The sequence below is a fragment of the Mesitornis unicolor genome, unplaced genomic scaffold, assembly GCF_000695765.1.
Source record: "Mesitornis unicolor isolate BGI_N332 unplaced genomic scaffold, ASM69576v1 scaffold46099, whole genome shotgun sequence".
Classification (NCBI taxonomy): Eukaryota; Metazoa; Chordata; class Aves; order Mesitornithiformes; family Mesitornithidae; genus Mesitornis; species Mesitornis unicolor.
In genome coordinates, this window is record NW_010210190.1 from 1 (window position 1) to 19,741 (window position 19,741).

The following is a 19,741-nucleotide window of genomic DNA, read 5'->3' on the forward strand; positions in this document are numbered from 1 at the left end:
AATATATACATATAAAAAGTATTCCTTCCAAATGTTATTTCCTACTTGAAGCCTTGTTAGATGCCATTGAAACTTCAGTGTAATCTTTGTTTCTTAATTTCCAGCTCTCCCAGAAACAAGAGCACTGCATAAATGGAGTGATTTGGGTAATTTCTTAGGTTATGGTAAAGACTAACGCATTGCACGCTGCTGCTGCTGGACAGAACTGTAAGCAGTAGTTGAGGCCCTGAAACTTCTGGTTATTGGACTTGAATAGAGGGTTGCAGCAATTTGTTTTGTAGTTTATATCCTAGGGGTTGTTGTTGTTAATTATTGTATGTTGTGTGGCTTTAATGCATAGGGACCTTCAGGTCGCTGAAATTATTTTGCAGTTCTAGCAGGAACTCTTCTGAAACAAAAGCTGTATTCTAACACAGACTGGGCAAGCAGTGTTGGAGAAGCAGATACAATCTCTATGCAGAGTAATAAGGAAAAGATACATTAATTCCTAGTATGTGGTGCGATTTATGTGTGTGGGTGGTGAAAGCCAATGAGTTTTTGTTCTATTTTTTTAATGAGCAAATCAGCTAAACAAACTGGAAGAGGGAAGATAAAGTGAGGGGCTGCAGCAACATCTGGCAGACGGTGTGAGTCAGAGATGAAGGAAGCTGCCAGGACTTGGAGAACCAGGGGTACATCTAAGATCAGAATGAAGCAGCACTGCTGAGGCAAACAAATAGAATTCTTAATATAAGTAAATTAACACCTGAATTCTTCAGAATTGATAGCGTGTGTCATGCTTTTCAGGAACTGCTTCCTGTGGGTTTTTGCTAAAAACGTTCCTAAGGTTTTGAGCTTTGCTGCATACTAAAGAGAGAGAACATGAGTTGTAGCATTTTGTGGAAATTGGTCTTGGTAATTTTTAAATTGGTCAAGCCTGATGGGAGGTTTTTGTGGGGAGACCCAAAGACTGCTCAAGAAAGCCTTATAGTACTGGTTTAATGTGCAGTTCTCTCATTGATGTGTATTATTGTTGTTTATTGCTGTTGAGAGGTTGTATAGATGTGTTAAAAAGAGACTGTTCCATCAAAAAATCTGTTAAAATATTACATCCCTGTTTTTATTTCAATCTGAAAGCCTTACATCCACAGAGGTGCATTTGTGCTACTGTACCAGCACTGACTTCATACAGCACATTTCATGGCTTTTCTTGGGTGTTTGTTTGTTTGTTTTTGAGCAAATTTATGGCCCTAAAAGGCCAGGAAACTCTTGAACGCAGACTCCTGCAGCAGCAATACATTACCTGTTTAAAGACACATATTTTAAAGTGGAAATTCCACTGCTAAGAATGTTTTATGGAGTCTTATTCAGGTGAGAGGATTCTTAGTGTTCATTGTTTGAATATTAAACCCTAATTTACATAACAAATATACAATGGAAGCATAGCTATAAATACATAAGGCATTTACCAGGAACTGTTAATGTACACAATGATACTTCAGAAGTAGCTGCTTCTACTGGAATAAAACATCTGTGGTTTTCAGTTTGTGATATGAAGTACTGACATGATAAATTTGTTGATAGATGTGAAAAGAGAGATGAGGATTCTTAAATATTTTAAGGTTACTATAGGATTACAAAAGACTAATTGCTTAAGTGAGGATTTACTGATGTTTAAAAAAACAAAAATCACCAAAATTATGTTTAAGTATGTAGTGCCATATATTAAGACCTCATTTAAATTTCTTTTCTGAATAATCTTGTGCTTTCTGAAACTGTTGATCTTGGGGATGTTTTTGTTTCTTTCTCTTCCATCCCCTCATAGTTTTAAGTCATCCTATTGTGCTTAGCACTTGTAATGTCCACAGGTTAATCTTCTGGTTTGGTTTGGTTTTGTTTTTCTGCAGGGTGCTGTACCCAAAGGTAATGCCACAAAGGAGTTCATCGAGAGTTTACAGCTAAAGCCAGGACAGGTGGTTTACAAGTGCCCAAAGTGTTGTAGCATCAAACCTGACAGAGCACATCACTGCAGGTAAAATCTTTCATCAAGACCTCAAGAATTATCCAGTATGCCTTGATCTAAATTGTTTCTGAAGCCTGAGGGTGGAGTGGTTAAATTGAGAGATTGGCATCCAAATTCCATTGCTAGTAGTGCCAGACACATTCAGATTTCTCTGAGAAAGTCTCAAGCCTTTTCTGACAAGTTTTCATCTATATCAGGCTGGGGCCACTTCTTGCAAAGCAAGAAACACTTAAAATGAATATTTCCTTGACTCCAGACCTGTAGTTGACATTCCATAAATTTTGATGTAAACATGAATTAAAAAGAGACATTATATACCAGAATGCATAGAAATTCATAAAATGTAATGTTTCAAAAGGTTAGTGTCCTTTCTACTTTTGTTGTTACTCATGAACCCATTTGCCTAACTGTAGATTCTATTTAGAAGGGATATTTAAATTACGTTTAGGTAACTGCATATATATTTTTAAGAGTTCCAACTTCCACATTTTCATTGAGTACTGTGACTTTTTGTTCGTTGTGATAGATCAGTATGCTTACTGATCTGTCATGTCCTTTCTTTTTCTGGTAGGATAAACTTCTCTGAAGAAAGTAACTGGTAGTGAGCTTTTTAGTACTAAAGGCAGTGAGCAAAAAAATAACTACTTCCTAAAATCCTCTTCTGCTTTTAAAACAAGTGAATGTCCTTTCCAGTAAGTAGTTAATGAGTTTGCACTGGTGTCCCTTCCTTACCCACTGAAAGACCAATGCACACAGAGAGAGCTCGTATCATGGTTACTGCTGATTCACACAGGACTCTTGTAGGGAGGGGAATATGTGGTACTGAGCTGAACAAACTTGTTCTGCTGTTTGCATTTTTCATATTTATTTTGCAGATGTTTTTCCTTTTTTTTTTTGTTGGTTTATTTTAATCAAAAGCAAGAGTTGGTTATTCAGCAGGGGCAATGTGATCGTGCCTATCACTTATTAATGCGACTGTAAAATCCCCTCTGACACTTCTTCAATTATGAATGAAACTTTGCATCTGAAATGCTGTCTTGCTGATGACTCACAGCATGGGCAAATGAAAAAGATTCTTTGGCTAAACACAAAACCTCGTCTCCATGGTCCTTTTTTCTACACATTAAGAGGACCTTTTTAGACGTTAAGATTTAAGAAACTGATCCACTGAGCACTGTTGAGAGTCTTCAGTCAGTTTTTTTATGGGGTAGTGGGATTTACTGGATTTTCACACATCAAGGTTGTGCATATACATCAGCAGGAGGTACTGCTAGCTTGTGTACCTGAGGGACCAGAGTGCTTTTTGATTCATATGCTATTCTGTGAGTCCCCTATGCCCAGCAAACTACTCCTGCCAGCATTTGGTAACTGGGTGCTTAAGCAGGGCAGGGAGAGTGTCCGAGTATGGACAATCCCTGCTGCCTATAGTTTTCAGCCTTCGTTTCTGTGTTTCCTCTTTCACCAGCTAGTTGCATGTTCTGCCTCTTACCCAGCTGCTTTCGGTATGTATGCATGGAATAAAGCCTCACCTCTCAGTCTGAGCTACCTCCTTCACAGAGGTCTTGTTTGGTTTGGCTGCTTCAGGTTGTCCCTCTGGGAAACCAGGACCTAAGAGCAATTGAAGAGGTTGCTTGGGTGGGTACTCACCTGTTTCAGAGCCCAAGGGAAGTGTGTGCACATCTGCACAGAGTAAATTAGACCACAGAGATCCATCCTCCTGCTTTACACCGCCTGCCCTGCCTTCCCCTCCCCACTTCTCTTTGGTGAAATCAGTAATTGATACTTGTCCTGTGAAGTAAGTCGTTATCTGGCAGTTAATGTTTTTACTGTGTAAGCTGATTTTCAGTCCCCATGCAGTGCGAAAATGAATTCAAGCTGCTTATTCTAGCAAAACGAGGCTTTTCCTGCTGCCTGCTGCACCTGGAGCTACCAGGTAATAGTGTACCAGTGCCTTCCTGAGGAGAGGCAACTCCTGATCTGGTCTCCTGCTGGGAGGCTGGGCCCTGCCTGACCAACCTTTCATTTATGATCAGGGCTATAGCAACTAATTTAATTGTTTTTCAGGCATGGCATATATCCTTGGGGATTACCCCCTCCCACCATGTAAAGTGCGTGCGAGGCTCTTCTGACGGAGAGGTTTTCTATTATTTATTTATACATGCTTATAAGAATGTGTTTATGGTTTTGTTTGAGTTTCCCTTAGGCACTTGGGTGTTGAAGTTTATTGTTTATATTAAGGTCAAAATATTTTCTGTTGCAAGAAGAAAAATAAAATTAGCAGAGCCCTCAATCCTTTCTGTTTTAGTGCTGCCAGAATTGTTCTGGAATGGCTGTTTCTTTTCTGGGCTCCTTGTTTGTTTGTTTTGGGGTTTTGTGTTTTTTCATATTTGATTTCTGTGCTTGTTTGTGCAATGTGGTATCAGGAGACTGCCTTTCGTCTCCTATCATATGAGAAAGTGGCAGAGAAAAAGACTTCCTTTATTATGTGAGTTGAAGCAGTTACTGACAAAGCAAGAGAATGATGTTCAGACAAAGTAATAATCTTTTAATTCTTTGACTTCTAGCCACAATGTGCATGCTGGCAAGAATTTGAATTTTGATTTTATTAATCTGGTTTTGTGAAGTGCTTTAACATCTAATTTTACCTTGAAAATGTATAGTGTGGTGCTTTCTCCCTGACTGATTGCCACAGCTGTTTTATGCTAGTATGTGGCTTACCTTGCTATCAAGAATCTTTTCTAATGCTTTATTTAATCTTCTTTTTTGAAGTTCCTGCTACCAGCTAATGTTAGTAAATAAACCTTAGTCTGTTATTACTAATTTTGAAAAATACCTTTATTCACTACTGTTTTTCATATCTCTCTGATTTTTTGTTTGGTTTTAATCCATGGACATTTTTACAGACCAAAGAGGTTAAAACTAAACTAAATCATCTGCCTGAATGTATTGTTCAAACTGTATTTTGGCAGAACCACTGATGTGAATGTTATGCTAATATGTGTTACTTTACATTGATTTTTTACGATGGTGATTTTGAACAGACATAGGCAAGTGAGCAAACCACAAATAAAAAAGTGGTGACCAGTAAATTTATTTATGTTCAAATACCACCTCTGATTCTTCCCTTTAATTTCTGTGTCCCCAAAACCCTGTGAAATCTTGTATTCCTGGAATGAAGCGTGCTATAAATAAAGACCTGTATTCTTTCAGTGTTTGCAAGAGGTGTATTCGGAAAATGGACCATCACTGCCCCTGGGTCAATAACTGTGTAGGAGAGAATAACCAGAAGTACTTTGTACTGTTTACAGTAAGTATTTTGGGAGTGGTGTTTGAGGTGTAGATCGTGAAGCCGGCTCTGAAGGCTGGCTGGCTTTTTTATTAATTGTTCCAGGAGAACTTTAAAAGGAATCGCTGCAGACTTTTGTTTCGCAAATTAGGGAACACACACAACAAAACAACAGGGAAAAGGCATCACAGGAAGTATTTGGTTTTGTGTTGACAGTTGTTCAGCAGCTATCTTGTAATGTGAGTAGTTCATTGTGGCATTGAGCTTGTTGAGGTGTAGGCCATCCTTTTACCACTGTACTCTGTGACTGGTAGGGTCCCAGGCCATATGTAGGGTTCCTAAACGTTGTAGTTGTGTGGGATCATATAATAAGAGCTATTGCCACATCTTAAGTGAGGAGTGGGAAATCTGCATCCCCTTTGGCAAGAATTAGCTGCCTTTTACTTGCAAGTGGTTTATTTTTGTACTTGAAAACCAAGGAGGTGTTTGACTTTTTGTACTGTATCTGTGGCATCGTGAGTAAGACAACAGGAGTGCAAACTTGAATACTACATACTTATGGAAGGGTTGAAGTCTGCTTCATCAAAGCAAACTGCAAATACCCCGTGGGAGTAGCTTCAACATTACAAGGCTGAGTTTCAGTGATGCTCTGTTTTATTAATAAATCTTTTGAGACGTCTGTAGGTTCGAGGAAGAGTGTTCTCAGATTACCAAGTGAGAAGCGGGGGGATTTTCAGTTCAATGGAAAACTGCTAAACTTACGTTCTATGGCATGGTTGGTAGGATGTGGATTACAGAACAAAACAAATCCCATTTCTTCCCCTTGAGCAAGGAGTTTTTCCAAATGAGGAGTGAGGTAGGTGTTTTAATTGTATCAAAAGAATTTCTGTTTTTGTTAAACTGACATCTACTTTCAAGCAGGCTGTATTAAACACTCAATTAATGTAGTTGAGAGAGAAACAAAGTAAGGGTTGCTGGTTTTCTTCTTGGTTATTCTTTTTGAGACCTGCGGAGGTGAAACAAGGTGATCAATTTGCAAGAAAAAAAAAACCAATACTCTCCTGTCACCTTTTACTGCTTCCACAGAGGTTTCTTGTAACAAAATCTCTCTTGGTTCTGGTATCTGCCGACCTTTGTCAGAGTTTGCACGTTCAGGAGAGTTGTCTTTCTAGCCCTGTCTTGCTAAATTGTAGAGTAAGTGTAGCATATAGTTTAAAGCTTTTTCTCACAAAGCTAAGACCTGATTTAAAACAAAAAGGATTACATACAAATTATTAAAGCCTGAGAGAAACTTTCCATGCCAGTGTCTGCCTCAGGGAAAAGTACTCATTAAAAAAAAATTAAAATCATTTTTCTGAAACTCATGCTGGAAAATAGAGAAAGTGCTTTTTGTGGTTAAAACAAATTAGCTGTTGTTTTTTCTGGGAAATGATAGCGTTCTCAAGAGCAAGGGTGTAAGCTTTGACAATATGATACTACAGAGAGTAGCTGTTCTCTGAAAGTTGTGCTGTACTCTGTGGAGATAAGGACAGTAAGCCATATGGAAGGCTGTGCTGGGGTGCAGGAGGCTGGTTTTTGGCTCCAGCTGGCTCTGAGTTCAACAGTCTCCCTCCTGTGCACTCAGAGCTGTTGGTAAGGCCAGAATGAGTCTGCAGTCTTGGCATTTGCCAGCTTTGGTTTGCTTGTTTAGGGGGAAGTGGGAAAGCTTCGTGGTTTTTGGGGTGGTTTGTAACTTGTTGGGTTTCTTTCTTTAAGTCTTAACACTTTTCCAAACACTTTAAATAAAGCAGATTTAGCGTTTTGGTCTTTAAACTTACCTGATACCTGTATTTACATCCCTTATTTTTCAGATGTATATAGCACTGATTTCTCTGCATGCTCTCATTATGGTGGGATTTCACTTCTTGTATTGCTTTGAAGAAGACTGGACAAGTGAGTAGTAACAAAGTATCTCATTAAAATACTGGATTAACCTGTAAATGAGACATTATAATGTAGTTCGCTTGTAAGGCAAATCCTTTTATGCTGGTTTCAGAAGAATGCTATCAGGGTTCTGCTGTGATATTGCTATTTTTTTAATGATCAATCCTGGAACTTAATTAATTCTTTCTGACATGCTGGGATCTCTGTCCTGAAAAGACATGTTTCAAAGTAAGCCTGGTACTGCCTAGGGAGAAGCTGAGATATAAAGACACTGAGATAGTATGTGTGCAATAAATCTGTTGTTGATGTGAATGCAGCACTAGTTTCCTGAATACCAACACAAGACAAGAAGAATGTGTATGGAGTTATTTTTTAAGAGTAATGTGAGTCATTCTTACAAGACTGCCAGGAAAACATGCTAACTCTGATCCAAAATCCCACCCTCATGAGAACAAAGAATTCCTTTCCACAAAAAAAAGCCTAAAACCAAAAAACACAAAACAAAAAAAACCAAACCAAACAAAGGAACCAGCCAAACAAAAAACCCAGCCCTAACTCTGGAGCAGCCAATGAGTAAATTTTCACAAAGCCAGTTGAGATGCGTTTTTAAAAACACAAATCAATATAGGAAATTCTCTAGGTAATACTGAGTCTAACAGCAAGCTGTCAAAGAATGTGTGTGCTGCTTGTGGACGTTTCCTGGAAGAACATTAACTTCGTTTTTCTTGGAATTTCAGTTGCGACATTCAATCTAATGAGCAGTTTTAGTTTATAATACTGCAGAGGACAGGTACGTTTGCACATATAAACTGTATTTGACAGGGTTATTCTGCAGTTCAAAGCTTTGTAAAACAGCTGCCAGCTGTACTGAGAACATCTGGCATTGCCTACAGTGGCCAGGACCATAGTGGGAGGATTACATAAAAAGATGGTTTCCTTGCCCCCTTTCTCAGAGCTTGTGTCTGTGGGGGAAGCAGTGTCTCACCTGTCCCAGGTTTAGGTGGCAGGACAGAGCAGTTTTGAGAGGTGGATCCAGCTGCCTTGGATTTGAGCTGATTGTGTTAGCCCCCAATTATGGTATATCTGTTAACACCTCATGAGAAAAATAGGGTTTTTTGTTTATGCTCTTTCTTTGATTTCAGAATAATCTGGAGATATTCTGACATTTACAACACTCAACACTATATGATTTTCATCCTATAACATTTTCCTCCTTCTTACTTTCTTCTGCTCCCCTTTTATAGTTACCTTTTTCAGCTCTTGCTTGAGTTTGCACTATAGAATATAAAGCAAAATAAGAATTTGTCTTAATCTGCCATTCTTAAAGTTATGATTTAGAGCAGTTATGAAAGGAAGCGTACTCTGGTTTTTATGTTGATGCTACAAAAATCATTATCCTTGTGTCTTGACCACCAGCTTGAGCTTTCTAATGGGACTTCATCACTGTGGAAAATATGTTAAGATTAAGTTTTAAGAGAGAAGCTACAGGTGAAATGAAGCAGAGTGGAGTCCTAGCCAGTGTGCTGGGAAAACACCTAAGTGGAAAAGAAAGTTGCATTCTTGAAGTGTTGCAGGGTTTGGTGTTTTGTTTTGGTTTTTTTTTCTTGTTTTTTTTTTTCCCCCAAACTTGCAGGAGTGATCATTTCATTGTTGAATATCATCAAGAATGTCAGAGCTTCCCTGCTTTTTGAGAATGGTGATTGTATAATTTATTTTGACAGTTTGAGTATGGAAAACTCGTGCCTTAGCAGATGTTTTGCAGCTGCTGCATTACCTGTTCACTCCCCTTCCAACTCATTGTTTTGTCTTCACAGAATGCAGTTCCTTCTCTCCACCAACTACAGTGATTCTCCTCATCCTCTTGTGTTTTGAGGCTCTCCTGTTTCTCATCTTCACCTCGGTTATGTTTGGGACCCAAGTACACTCCATCTGCACTGATGAAACGGTGGGTGTCTCACACACTTCTCCCTTAACTCTGTCTCTCTCACTGTTTGTATAAACAGTGAAGGGCGACAGGGTTTTGCCTCATTGCGCGGGGAGTTCATGTATGTGTACCCTTTGAGGAATGATGCAGTGTAATAACTGAGCTAGTGCAGTGCTGGGCTGTGCTCTCTGAAGGTTACTGTGAGAGGTGGTGTACACCTATGCATTGGCTGGTGTGCTGTGTTAACAGTAAGGTTAAGGTAAGGTAGTAAGGAAAGGTAGGCATTGGTAACTGGGATTACTCTGTAGAGTCATTTCAGAACCTTTTTCCTTTAGTGAAGTGGTGTTACACTGGTGTTGTCTTAAATCCAGTTGTGTGTTCTTGCAGCTTTTTGTGCTGGAAAAGCAAGATGAGTAGGTGGAAGAGGGATATAAAGGTAGAGAGATACACAAACACACTACTTTTAGCCTAGAAGATTTCCAGTTTTAGCTGCTTGTTAAACAGTTAAAAGTCTCTTGCCAAAGGGAAGAAGAAAAAGGAGTGGAGTAGACTCATGGAAACCTGGTGGGTACAGTCTGCTGCAAAGCCACCAGATCATCCCCAATTCAAAGAATGCATAGTCAATGTTACACAGCAGTGTTGCAGTCCGTTGTATGTCCCTGCACTTGCCCACTTCAGTAAAGATGGAGCCGATGACTCCTGGGGTTGTTCCCACTCTTGTCAGTACTGCCAGCCTTCACCAAGCATGCTCAGATATTGCAGTTAAGTGGAGTGATTGAAGAGAAGTGAAAGTCTTAAAAGTGACAACTGTTTTCTTTCCTGTCTCCTTTAATTTTCTTTCCCCTTCACTTGTTTTCCCATGGCCAGTTGAAGCTAGAAGAGGTATTTTTGCTGCTCTTGGAGAGCTATGACTGGCATTGTAGAGTGTAAGAACCCATTGCTCCCGAGTCTTTTTCGCAGTACTTTATAAATGCTTGGCTTCTGCAGAAGGCTGCTGTTCACACTGTGTGCCACACTGTCTTCAGTGGAAGACTTCAGCTGTTGTTTCTGCTGGGGAGAGCCCCAGGAAGAAGTACAGTGTCATACAGAACAAGATCCTGCTGAGCTTGAGTTTATCAATAAGTGCATAAATTAGCAATGCTGTCTGTGAAATAGTCATCTGCACTCCTCAACCTTTGAAACCTGACAAGAATTTTTAGTGGCTGCTTTCTACAACCAGGCACCCAAATAAGTCTCCTGATTTTTCCCTTTGCCTCAAATTCTGGGATTCTATAGGTGTTGAAAGAACTTATGCCACAATCTAAAATGAAATATGGGCTCCCCCTGTTGGGCTGTGGGGTTTCGTTTTTGTCTTCTGTGTGTGATACTCCTCATTGTTGATTTTGCTAGCCATGAGCTAGCTGTGCATGGCAACCCAACTGCTTCAAGCAGAAGGATATTTCCAGGTGAAATTATTCCTGGTATGGCCTCTTGCAGTGTTTACTTAACATTTTAGAGACAGGGCTGTGTCTTGCCCTTTCTCACCTTCCTCTTCCAATCGCTGGGAGACCTCATTCCCTGTTTTGTGTGCCCTGCCCCACTGGGATGGTTCCTCTCTACCTGAAAGGACCCGGAACCCTAGTATTTTGCTGTTGTCTCTAGAGGTGACATTTATGATCAGCACAACTCTTTGCGGTTGATACATGTTCTGTTCTGCGGAGCTCCCAGAGTGGGTAATTTGAGGCGTACAGATGTATTACAGTGCATGGATCCATAGCACAGGAGAGACTTGTAGGTCAGGAGGCGCTTACCTTGCAAAAGAGATGAAGTTAAAGAACAGAATGACCTGCCTGCTACTGCTACCCGAGGAAGAGTAATGCTCTCCAGGGACTGCATTCGTTTGCTTTACTTCTGTGGCAGCCAGGCATGGCTTTCCTGAAATGGCAAATTCTCTTTGTGGGTTTTAGATCTGATACAGATAATTTAATTTTTTTAATGATTGACCAGTGAATGTTTCAGCTGATAGCTTGATGGCTTGTTTTTGTTCTCCCTCTAACCTTTAACCTTTACTAAACAATGCCAATGATTTCTCTTCCTCCCTGCTGTCAGCCCATGCATGTTTTGGCAATGATTCTAATGAAACATGAAGAGGCACCAGGTAGACTCAGCTACACTGAGCCATGGGCACTTCCTGAACTTGCTTGGTGAATCTGGGAGCATTACAGAGATTATCTTTGGGGTTGTGGGATTTTTTTTTTTGTCTGCAAGCTTATGGTGGTTTCCTCTGAAACTTTTCCATCTGGTTAGCACATAATGTTTTCAGCCATTAAAGCACATATTTTGTGTTTGGTTTAAGGTGGTTGTGGTTTTTTTTTTTTAATTGACATTAGAGGCAATTGGAGGGGGAGGTCCTAAAAGGTTTGATGAAGTATGTAGGCCTGAACAAAATTAAAGTAATTTTATTTTCAATGAATATTTTCTATCCTTAGTATTTTTTAGCATTAAAAAAAATGAGAAGGAAAGGTAGTATAGATGCATTTTTGTTTTCTTACTCCACCCTTTGGATAAGGGGTAATTGAGAGCAGACCTTTCCCCAAATCCAGGGCTACAAAATCTGAGTGTTTGACTGAAAATGTGATATTTCTGTTTTCAGGGAATAGAACAGTTGAAAAAGGAAGAGAGAAGATGGGCTAAAAAAACAAAATGGATGAACATGAAAGCAGTATTTGGCCATCCGTTCTCTATAGCATGGCTTAGCCCATTCGCAACACCAGACCAAGGAAAAGCAGACCCGTACCAGTATGTGGTCTGAGGAATTCTTGACCAGCATTTCCACTAAAATAGAAACATATTACAGCACTACTGTTATAAATTTTCCATGAATGTTTAAAACAAAAAGCAGAACAAACTTTTTTTTATGTCTGTTAAATGGCTGATAATTGCAGAGGGAAAAAAAAGCCCTGTATTCCACAATTTCAGATAATTCTATATCTCTGGCTGAAACTGCTGCTGCTTTTTTTTTCATCATCTTCTTCTTTTTTTGTTGTTTCCTTTTTTTTACTCTTGTTAACGTTACTGGCCTTCGTTTCTCACTGCTTTCTGTATGGCATAACTAATGTGAAGGGGATCCTCTTCCTCTGTTGTGACCCACCTCTTCTGAGTAGCTACTCATGCTGTCTCCTGACTGTGACGAGCTCTGTGGAAGACATTTGAGTGCCAACAGCCCTACACAGACACCTTTGGACCTTCTGAAGGAGCACATTGCTCTTTCGTAAGTGAACTTGACCGGGAAGCAGACATTTCACTTACCAAAAGGTGCAAGACAAGAAGTGACACAGCAAGAAAGTCAGTTGACCTGGTGGTTGCATACAGTTAAAGTACTTAAAACAGATGTTGCCAATGCCAATTCCCACCCCAGCCTCCTTTTTCCTTCCAGCCACAGAACTGATTCCATCTTTCTGGCTTTATTTTTGTCTGTTCCCTCCCTTGTGTGCAGGAAATGGTTGCCCTCTTAGGGTGACTGTGGCAGATTTAGAAGACTCTTTGGATTATTACATGCCTTATACTGCAGAAAAGAAGGAAATCTAATTTTCGAGCGTTTAGAATAGCAGAATCATCTTCTTCGTGTGTGTTTGTCTTGGTAAATGAGTTGTTAGAGCAATGCCTGCTAAACAGTGTTAATGTGGAAAACTGACATGAATGCCCAGAGGCAGACGGATCACTATAAAGACTAATGTTGACGGGATGTGTAGGGGTACCAGGGTGACTGATTCTGTATTCTTAGCATTGTCCTGGTTTAGAGCTTTGTAAATCTCTTCTCATATTTATGCATACACGTGTACGTGTGTGAACACACACACATGCATGTGTAAGTGTTTTAAATTGGAAAATATTGATGGTAAGGAGCATGCATACTGTTATAACTGTGTGGTGATGGAGGTGGGAGGGACAGAAGGCATTCCAGAAACGGGTAGAGCTAAACTCTTCATAACTACAACTTGACTCCTTGTGTTCAGGTAGGAATTTTATTATATTTTTGGATCATGACTCCCATGGGCTCATCAGGTGGTTGCAAACAAAGGAAAAACACAAATCAGCTGTGTCCATGACTTCCGAGGAATCTTTTCTTTCCTTGGTTTAAAATAAAATGGTATTTTTTTGGAAAATGATCTGGTTTAGACTGCTTCAAAGCCATGAGGGAAGGGAGGGGAAATAAAGGAAGGAGAAATTTAATGGATGTTTTGTTTTGGAAGTAATGTGAATGCTGCATCTTTTCAATCTGTCAATGCTTCCATATGGAAAACAAATGCAATAAAACTTTTCCAAAAACTTGTTTGTTGTTCTTATTTTCTTTCTTCACTTTAAACACTGGGGAAAATCTGTAGTGGTTTTCTGAACTTTCACTTCTGTACACAAGCAGGCAGAAGCATATGAAGGTTAATTAACTGAGTGTCCAACTTCTGAGTTTAAAAACGAGTTAATCAGTAATACACTGATCTGTTAATCGGGGGTTTTATTTCCCCACTTGGGAGAGGCTGTCAGTAACTGCTCCGCTGTGTAAGTGGGCTGTTTCTGCAGCCCTCCTTGCTCAGGGTTAGACCAGCGGGAGGATGTTGTGATCTTTGCTGCAGGACGGCACAGAGGAGCCACAGGCTGCACTTCTGCCTCGGGGGGGAAGATGCTGTGAAGCAAAGGTGGCCTTTGCATGCACGTTTCCTTAATGAAGAGTTGTTAGGAAAACTTTTAGGTTTTGTTTTTATAGTGGTGATGCTGATAGTGGAAAGCTATTATACATAAATATGTAGCTCTGATTTTTATATGCAACGGTGTTTTTCAGAGAATGCTTCCAGCTTAATAGTTAAGGGCTGGATCTTTGGCCAGGATCAGCTCAGCCACTGAGGCACGTGCAGGTGGTAACTCGAACTCATAGAGAATCTGGCCCTAAAACTGTCTTGATGCAAAATCAAATGTATTGAGGGAAGAGGCTTTAGTCACCTGGGCAATTAACAAATGCATCTTACTGTGCAGTTCATTGCTTTAGAAACGGTTTTGATTATAAATTCCACTGGTGCATGTTCCAGTTTAGTATTATTTTGATTACCTTTATTCACTGTGCATTTTGGAGGAAAATTGGTTACGTTGTTATGGCATTTCGACCGTTGTGAAAAGAGTCTGTAATGAGTTTTTACTGTTTCAAGCAAATGCAAATTGTTAAACAGTGTTATAGAATACTGATATTTGTAGTTAAATTGGTTTTGTTTAAAATGAGACATCATCACAGCTTGCAGAAATGCCCATTGGTATCTTTTGTGTGTGTCTTGGTAACCAGGGGTCCTCTGTTTTACTTGCACTGTACAATTTGGTGGTGCTATATGATGCAGTTTAAATGATGCTAAATGTAGGTCAGCGTTCATATGAGAAAGGCAAAGCTAGAGAAAGGATTTTCTCAAACAAGACTACCTGATTTCAGGGTCTGGTTCTATTTTAGTGTGGCTGAGAGAAATTGAAGGACAAACTTGATCACGGATGGGATACTTCTTTTTTGAAAAGCTTTTACTGAAATGAAAGTGACTACTATTTTATATTTCTCTATGTTTGTATGTATGCTTTTCTCAGTGTTTAGACAAAATTAATGTAATTTGGAATAGTGACAGGTGATGCTTTTTGAGCACTTTTTTTTAAAGTGAAATAGCTGCATGGTGGGAAAGAGAAACAGTTGTTGGTTTAATTTGAAATACAACATTCTCACTTTCTAAAATAATGGTGAGAGATTTGGGGTAAATATAGTGAAGTTTCATTAAACAGTAATGAAACGTCTTCAACAGTTGTGCATTCCTTCCTTCCCCCTTAATTTTTATTAGGGCAAACCCTCCCATCCTACTGACCATGGGGCAGGCAGCCAAAAGTAGGCCAGGATGGAGTTTTTAGAACTTCTGCTGATTTTTCAATACGTGCCCTGAAGGGATTAGTGGGGTCGGGCTGGGAGAGAGAAAGTGTGCCCCTGCCTGCTCCGATTAACTGCTCCCTAATCCGATGTTAGTGCAACCTCAGCCTGACCTTGCTCACCGCCTTGCTTAGCAAGTACTGCTCTGAGCAGGTGAACGATGCCTTTTTTGGGGAGGGAAGAGAAGGGTTGCTCCCAGAACCGTTCAAGATCCTTATTCCTGATTTAGATGGCAGCGTGGATCAAACCGGATTAACACACGTGACGGAGGGGAGGGTTAAAGCTTGTGCTGCCAGGGAAGGGTTTAAATGCTTGGTGTCTGTTTCTCCTCCTGCCTGTACTACTTGCTTTCCTTCTCTCCAGATACTCGTGCAGTAAACGCAACCGCGGTGGTGGTTTTTTACTACCATGTTAGAAAGCCCTGCAGTTTGCTCAGAAGCAGCTGACAACCAAAGGCCTTCGTCTGCTCTAAGCCACAGAAGTGTCTGCCTCCTGCCTGCATGGCCACAGGGCGCTGGAACCGGGGCATCCCAGAGGAAAGGCACATGGAAGTGCTAAAACACTTTGCCAAGGCTCTGCTCTGCCGTCCGTGAGTGCAGCACTGAGTGTCTCATCCCAAGGTGATGCAAGGGATTTTCCCTGGAACAGTCAAAACTGTGCATTTGCAAGCTTGGGAGCAGCGCGAAGGGACACACGCCTGTGCTTAGCATTGCAAGGTGCTTCCGGGCTGGAGTTTGTCCTGAAATTTCAACCCTGAGGACCTCAGCATGGGTATTGCGTCGTTTTTTCCTGCACCTTAGCTGCTGGGTATCTCCTAAGTCAGCACGAGAAATACGGAGCATGAATGAAGCTCACAGAAGCTTTGCATGTAATTCTTTGGTTTTACAGTGTGTTTTCTTGTGGGTCTGCTTGTCCTGACTCAATGTTACTGCAAAACCAAGCTTCTCCTGCAGTAAAATGTCGTGTTACGTATAAGGCTTTACTGCGAGTGCAGCTGTGGTCCTGCTGAGCTGTTGTGAATGTTCATTTCCCCTTTTGCCCCCAAAAAAATTCTGAAATGTTTTGTGGGTCATTAGGGAAAATCTGCAGAATTAGAACGTGACAAGTTTATTTTTCATCCAGCTCTTCCAAAACGGCCCCTTTAAATGGTTTTAACCTAATTTGCTAATTTTTCCTTTCCTTGAGTGTCTCAAAACTTGGATCCAGTATTCTTGCATCTCTTAAAAACAGAGTTTCTTGTGGTCACTTGTGTATCTGCATGAGCTCATCATACGCAGCTGTAGATATGACTCCTCTCCTACACCGTACAGAAGATGGGCATAAAAAATTGCACCCTATTTCACATAGTGTAGCCTTTAAAAAAATCCCATGCATTTTCTTAGTTCCTTATTTCTACATGGAGAAGAATACCAGAAAAAAAAAAGTCACTGCCCAAAGTTGATGGATCTGTTATTTAAATACAATCAAAATCTTTGCTTTACTAAGAAGTGATGTTCTTGGAGGGACAGCGAGTCAGAATAGCGACTGGCCAAGGCTTTGGTCCAGCTTTGAGACCTCTTCCACCTGTACAGGTTTCCTCATGTCCCAGCACGTATCTGGCTTGCGTTGTGATTTGTCTTTGATGATTTGTTAAAGGAAAGTTGTGTTTTTAAATGCTTCTTCTTAATTAGCACCAAATGGACTTGTTCTTATGTCAGCTTCTAGCATCTAGCCTAGATACGACTGTGGTAAATTTCTGATCACTGGAAAAAGTTGCAGTATTTTGCCTGTATCTGAACTACTGTAAAAATGCCCAAATAAGGTGAAATTTTAAATTTTAATTGTATTTTGTTACTCCTTGGAGGGATTCAAAAAGCATCAGGGGAAGAGATGCACATTTCCAAAAGGGATGGCTTTTTAGGAGCTATCTCTTTACCATAAAAATCAATAGCATCTGGTACGGAAATAAGTCACCGAGACGCAGATTGTCCTTGTGTTTGGTCTTGCTTTAGGGTTTTATAGTTAAACTTGGGGATGAAACTCTTAAGTCTGTCATCATTGCTAACTGAAACCTGAACAACAACCCGGCTGCAGATGGGCAGTTTTGCACATGCTACAGCAGTTGCTGCACAGATACCTGCTATAAACGTGAGATGACCCAAAACTCTTCTCTTCTTGCAGGGTATTGAGCGCCTTAAAAATCAGAAGCCAACCTGGGAGAAGATGAGCGGCTGGGAAGGGATGAAGCTGGCATTTGGTGGCTCCTTCTCCTTGGGTTGGTTCAATCCCTTTTCGGACCTGAGCTGCGAGAGCCCAGCGCCGGCCGAAGCGGTGTCAGCGGCTCCTGCGTCTGCAATAATGACCCAAGAAGAAATTGAGCAGTTTCTTGCTCAAGAAGTTGCCGTCCAAGCCTCACATGAATAAGCAAGGCATCCTCCAAGGTGTCGAGAGCAGCTTTCAGTTGTTTGTTTTAATAACTGCTTGTGCTGGAGATTGAAGGGATTGGTTTTTAACAGACTTTTGGTACATTAAAAAATTCAGGAGCATTTATCCAGAAGCCAAGTACAGCAGTAGCAGAAGCAATGCAAATCTCCAGAGAAAGCTTTGTGGCTGATGAGATTCATAAGCTCATTTCAGACCTGCGTCAGCTGCTTTACTGAGCTTTTCCTACTTGGTCTTTAAGGAAAGTTTATAGTTGTTGGGTGGATTGGTCCTAAGGAGTCTGCTTAAGCTTTTGTTCTTACAGCCTTTTGGAGGGCTAACCGATAAGCTCTGTGTGATGGCTGGATTAGCCCAGCTCTAAAGGCTTTCTTAAAAACGCATCCTTTTTAGCTCATCCCATGGATGCTGCCTCTGGATTTATGAAAGCCAAGAGCCGGCAAGCACTGGCCAGGCTGTTGAGCCGCTGTGGCCAGGAGCGTTCGCCTAGGGCCTGTGATTTGTTAGCATGTGGACATGTGAAACAGGAGCTGCATGGCCAAATTCTGTGGCCCAGAAAGCAGCAGCTGCTCTAGGCCAGGCACCGGGGCTGTTTCTGCAGTCAAAAAAGAGAGGGAGGCATGAGCACCCTGATGATGCGGGTACCAGCTCCATCACTTGACTTCTCTAATTTAGATGTCTCTTTTTTCTTTTTTTTCCTTGGTATCCAGAGTAAGTTGAGAATGAATGTTGCCTCTTAATCTTACTGATGTTTAACATTGTCCTGTTAATACTTGCCTTTATGCAGGGTTTCCTTGCACCAATTTTGCAGCCAGCCCCTGGTGAAGGTTGGTGAGCACGTAGCAGGAAGGTGCATCGCTCAAGGGAGGCGTCACTGCAGGTGGCAGTAATTGCAGTAAAGCCATGCAGAGGTGGTGCTAACCACTGCGTTCAAACACACTACAGACACTTGACATGCTCCAGACATCAATGTAGTTTTTCTTGTCATCTCCCTTAGTTTAATTGTCCATAAAATTTGAAAGGTATTAGGGAGATGTGCTCCTGGTTTTCCCTCACGGGACATGCTTGACTTAATCTCCTCCTCCCCTGTAACATGGACCAAAGACAACTGTTTTCTCTCGAAAGTAAGAGAAAGGCATTTTAGGGATGAAAATGTCGTATTGTGAAAGACCTAGATGAAGTTTTTAATATTTATAAAAGCAATACCAAATGGAATTTGTGCAAAATTATTTTTTCCCAAAGAAACCCCCCATCTTAATATGTATTAACGGTGCGATGTTCAGGGCTACTGTGGAGGGATGAGACTCTCTCCTGGACTTGTCCTCTGCCACAGCAGTCTCTTTTTTTTGGCAAAGGAGCTGGCAATAAATGGAGTGCTGTGACTGTTCAGAGCACAGCTTGGCTAAAACCCAGGGGGTATTTCCGAAAAGTCATCCCATCCCCTGTCCCCTCGTGATGTCTCCTCTTTGTCACTGAAAACTAGATTTAGAAAAAGTCATTAGGAACTGTCTATTTGTAAAATGTAAAATAGGTAAAGGGAAACACCCTGTATCTGGGGGGAATTGAGGTGTCCTCTCGTGTCATTTAGACATGAGGTCTTAAATGTCTTTGTCTTGTGCAGCAGTGTGATAGTGAGGGAAAAAGCTCTCCTGATCCTGCATCTACGTTCCTCTCTGTCAGCAACCCGTGGGAAAGGGACATACGCAGATCTGTAAGGGATTTCCTATAGAGAGCAATAGGGATGCTGAAGGAGGAAAAGTAGCTCAGAAAAGCATGCTTTCACCAGAACAGCCATCTCTCCTCTTCCAACAGTGCAGCTACAGCCCAAGTGAGGGATGGAGACACGTCCGTGTGCCCTATGCAGAGCGGTGGCAGCCAGCCCAGCCCCAGCTCTGATGTCCCCTAACACCTGATAGGGTGAATTTCTATGTCCAGCACATTGGTTATTCTGATGTCTCTTGGCTGTCTATCTCCCTTGTCCACCTCTTCTTCCTTCCTCGCAAAGTCCCAGTACCCCTCTGTGTATGTCCTCTCTCAATATCGTGTGGCAACAGTCAGAAATTGCAAAAGATCTTCACAAATTGGAAAGATCTGTTTTATCCCCAGCTTTGGCGTAAACCTCCTTCTTTAATTACTACCTGGTAGCTTGAGACCAAATGTGATTTTCATGACATTGAAACCAAACATGCCATTTCCCTTCCCTTCCCTCTATGCACTCCTTGCCCTTTGTTAAATGGTGCCTTCATCTTCAGGCCGTGCTGCCGG

At 41.0% G+C, this 19,741-nt stretch overlaps 1 protein-coding gene across 1 annotated transcript; it reads left to right on the forward strand.

The window, feature by feature from the left end:
* Positions 1-1,886: 1,886 nt before the first annotated feature.
* Positions 1,887-17,461, forward strand: ZDHHC3 (zinc finger, DHHC-type containing 3; the record flags this gene model as incomplete). Its single annotated transcript, XM_010193102.1, has 5 exons — positions 1,887-2,011; positions 5,213-5,309; positions 7,139-7,220; positions 9,026-9,156; positions 17,219-17,461. Coding segments are annotated over 5 exons (678 nt in total), but the record flags the coding sequence as incomplete, so codon positions are not given.
* Positions 17,462-19,741: the final 2,280 nt, after the last annotated feature.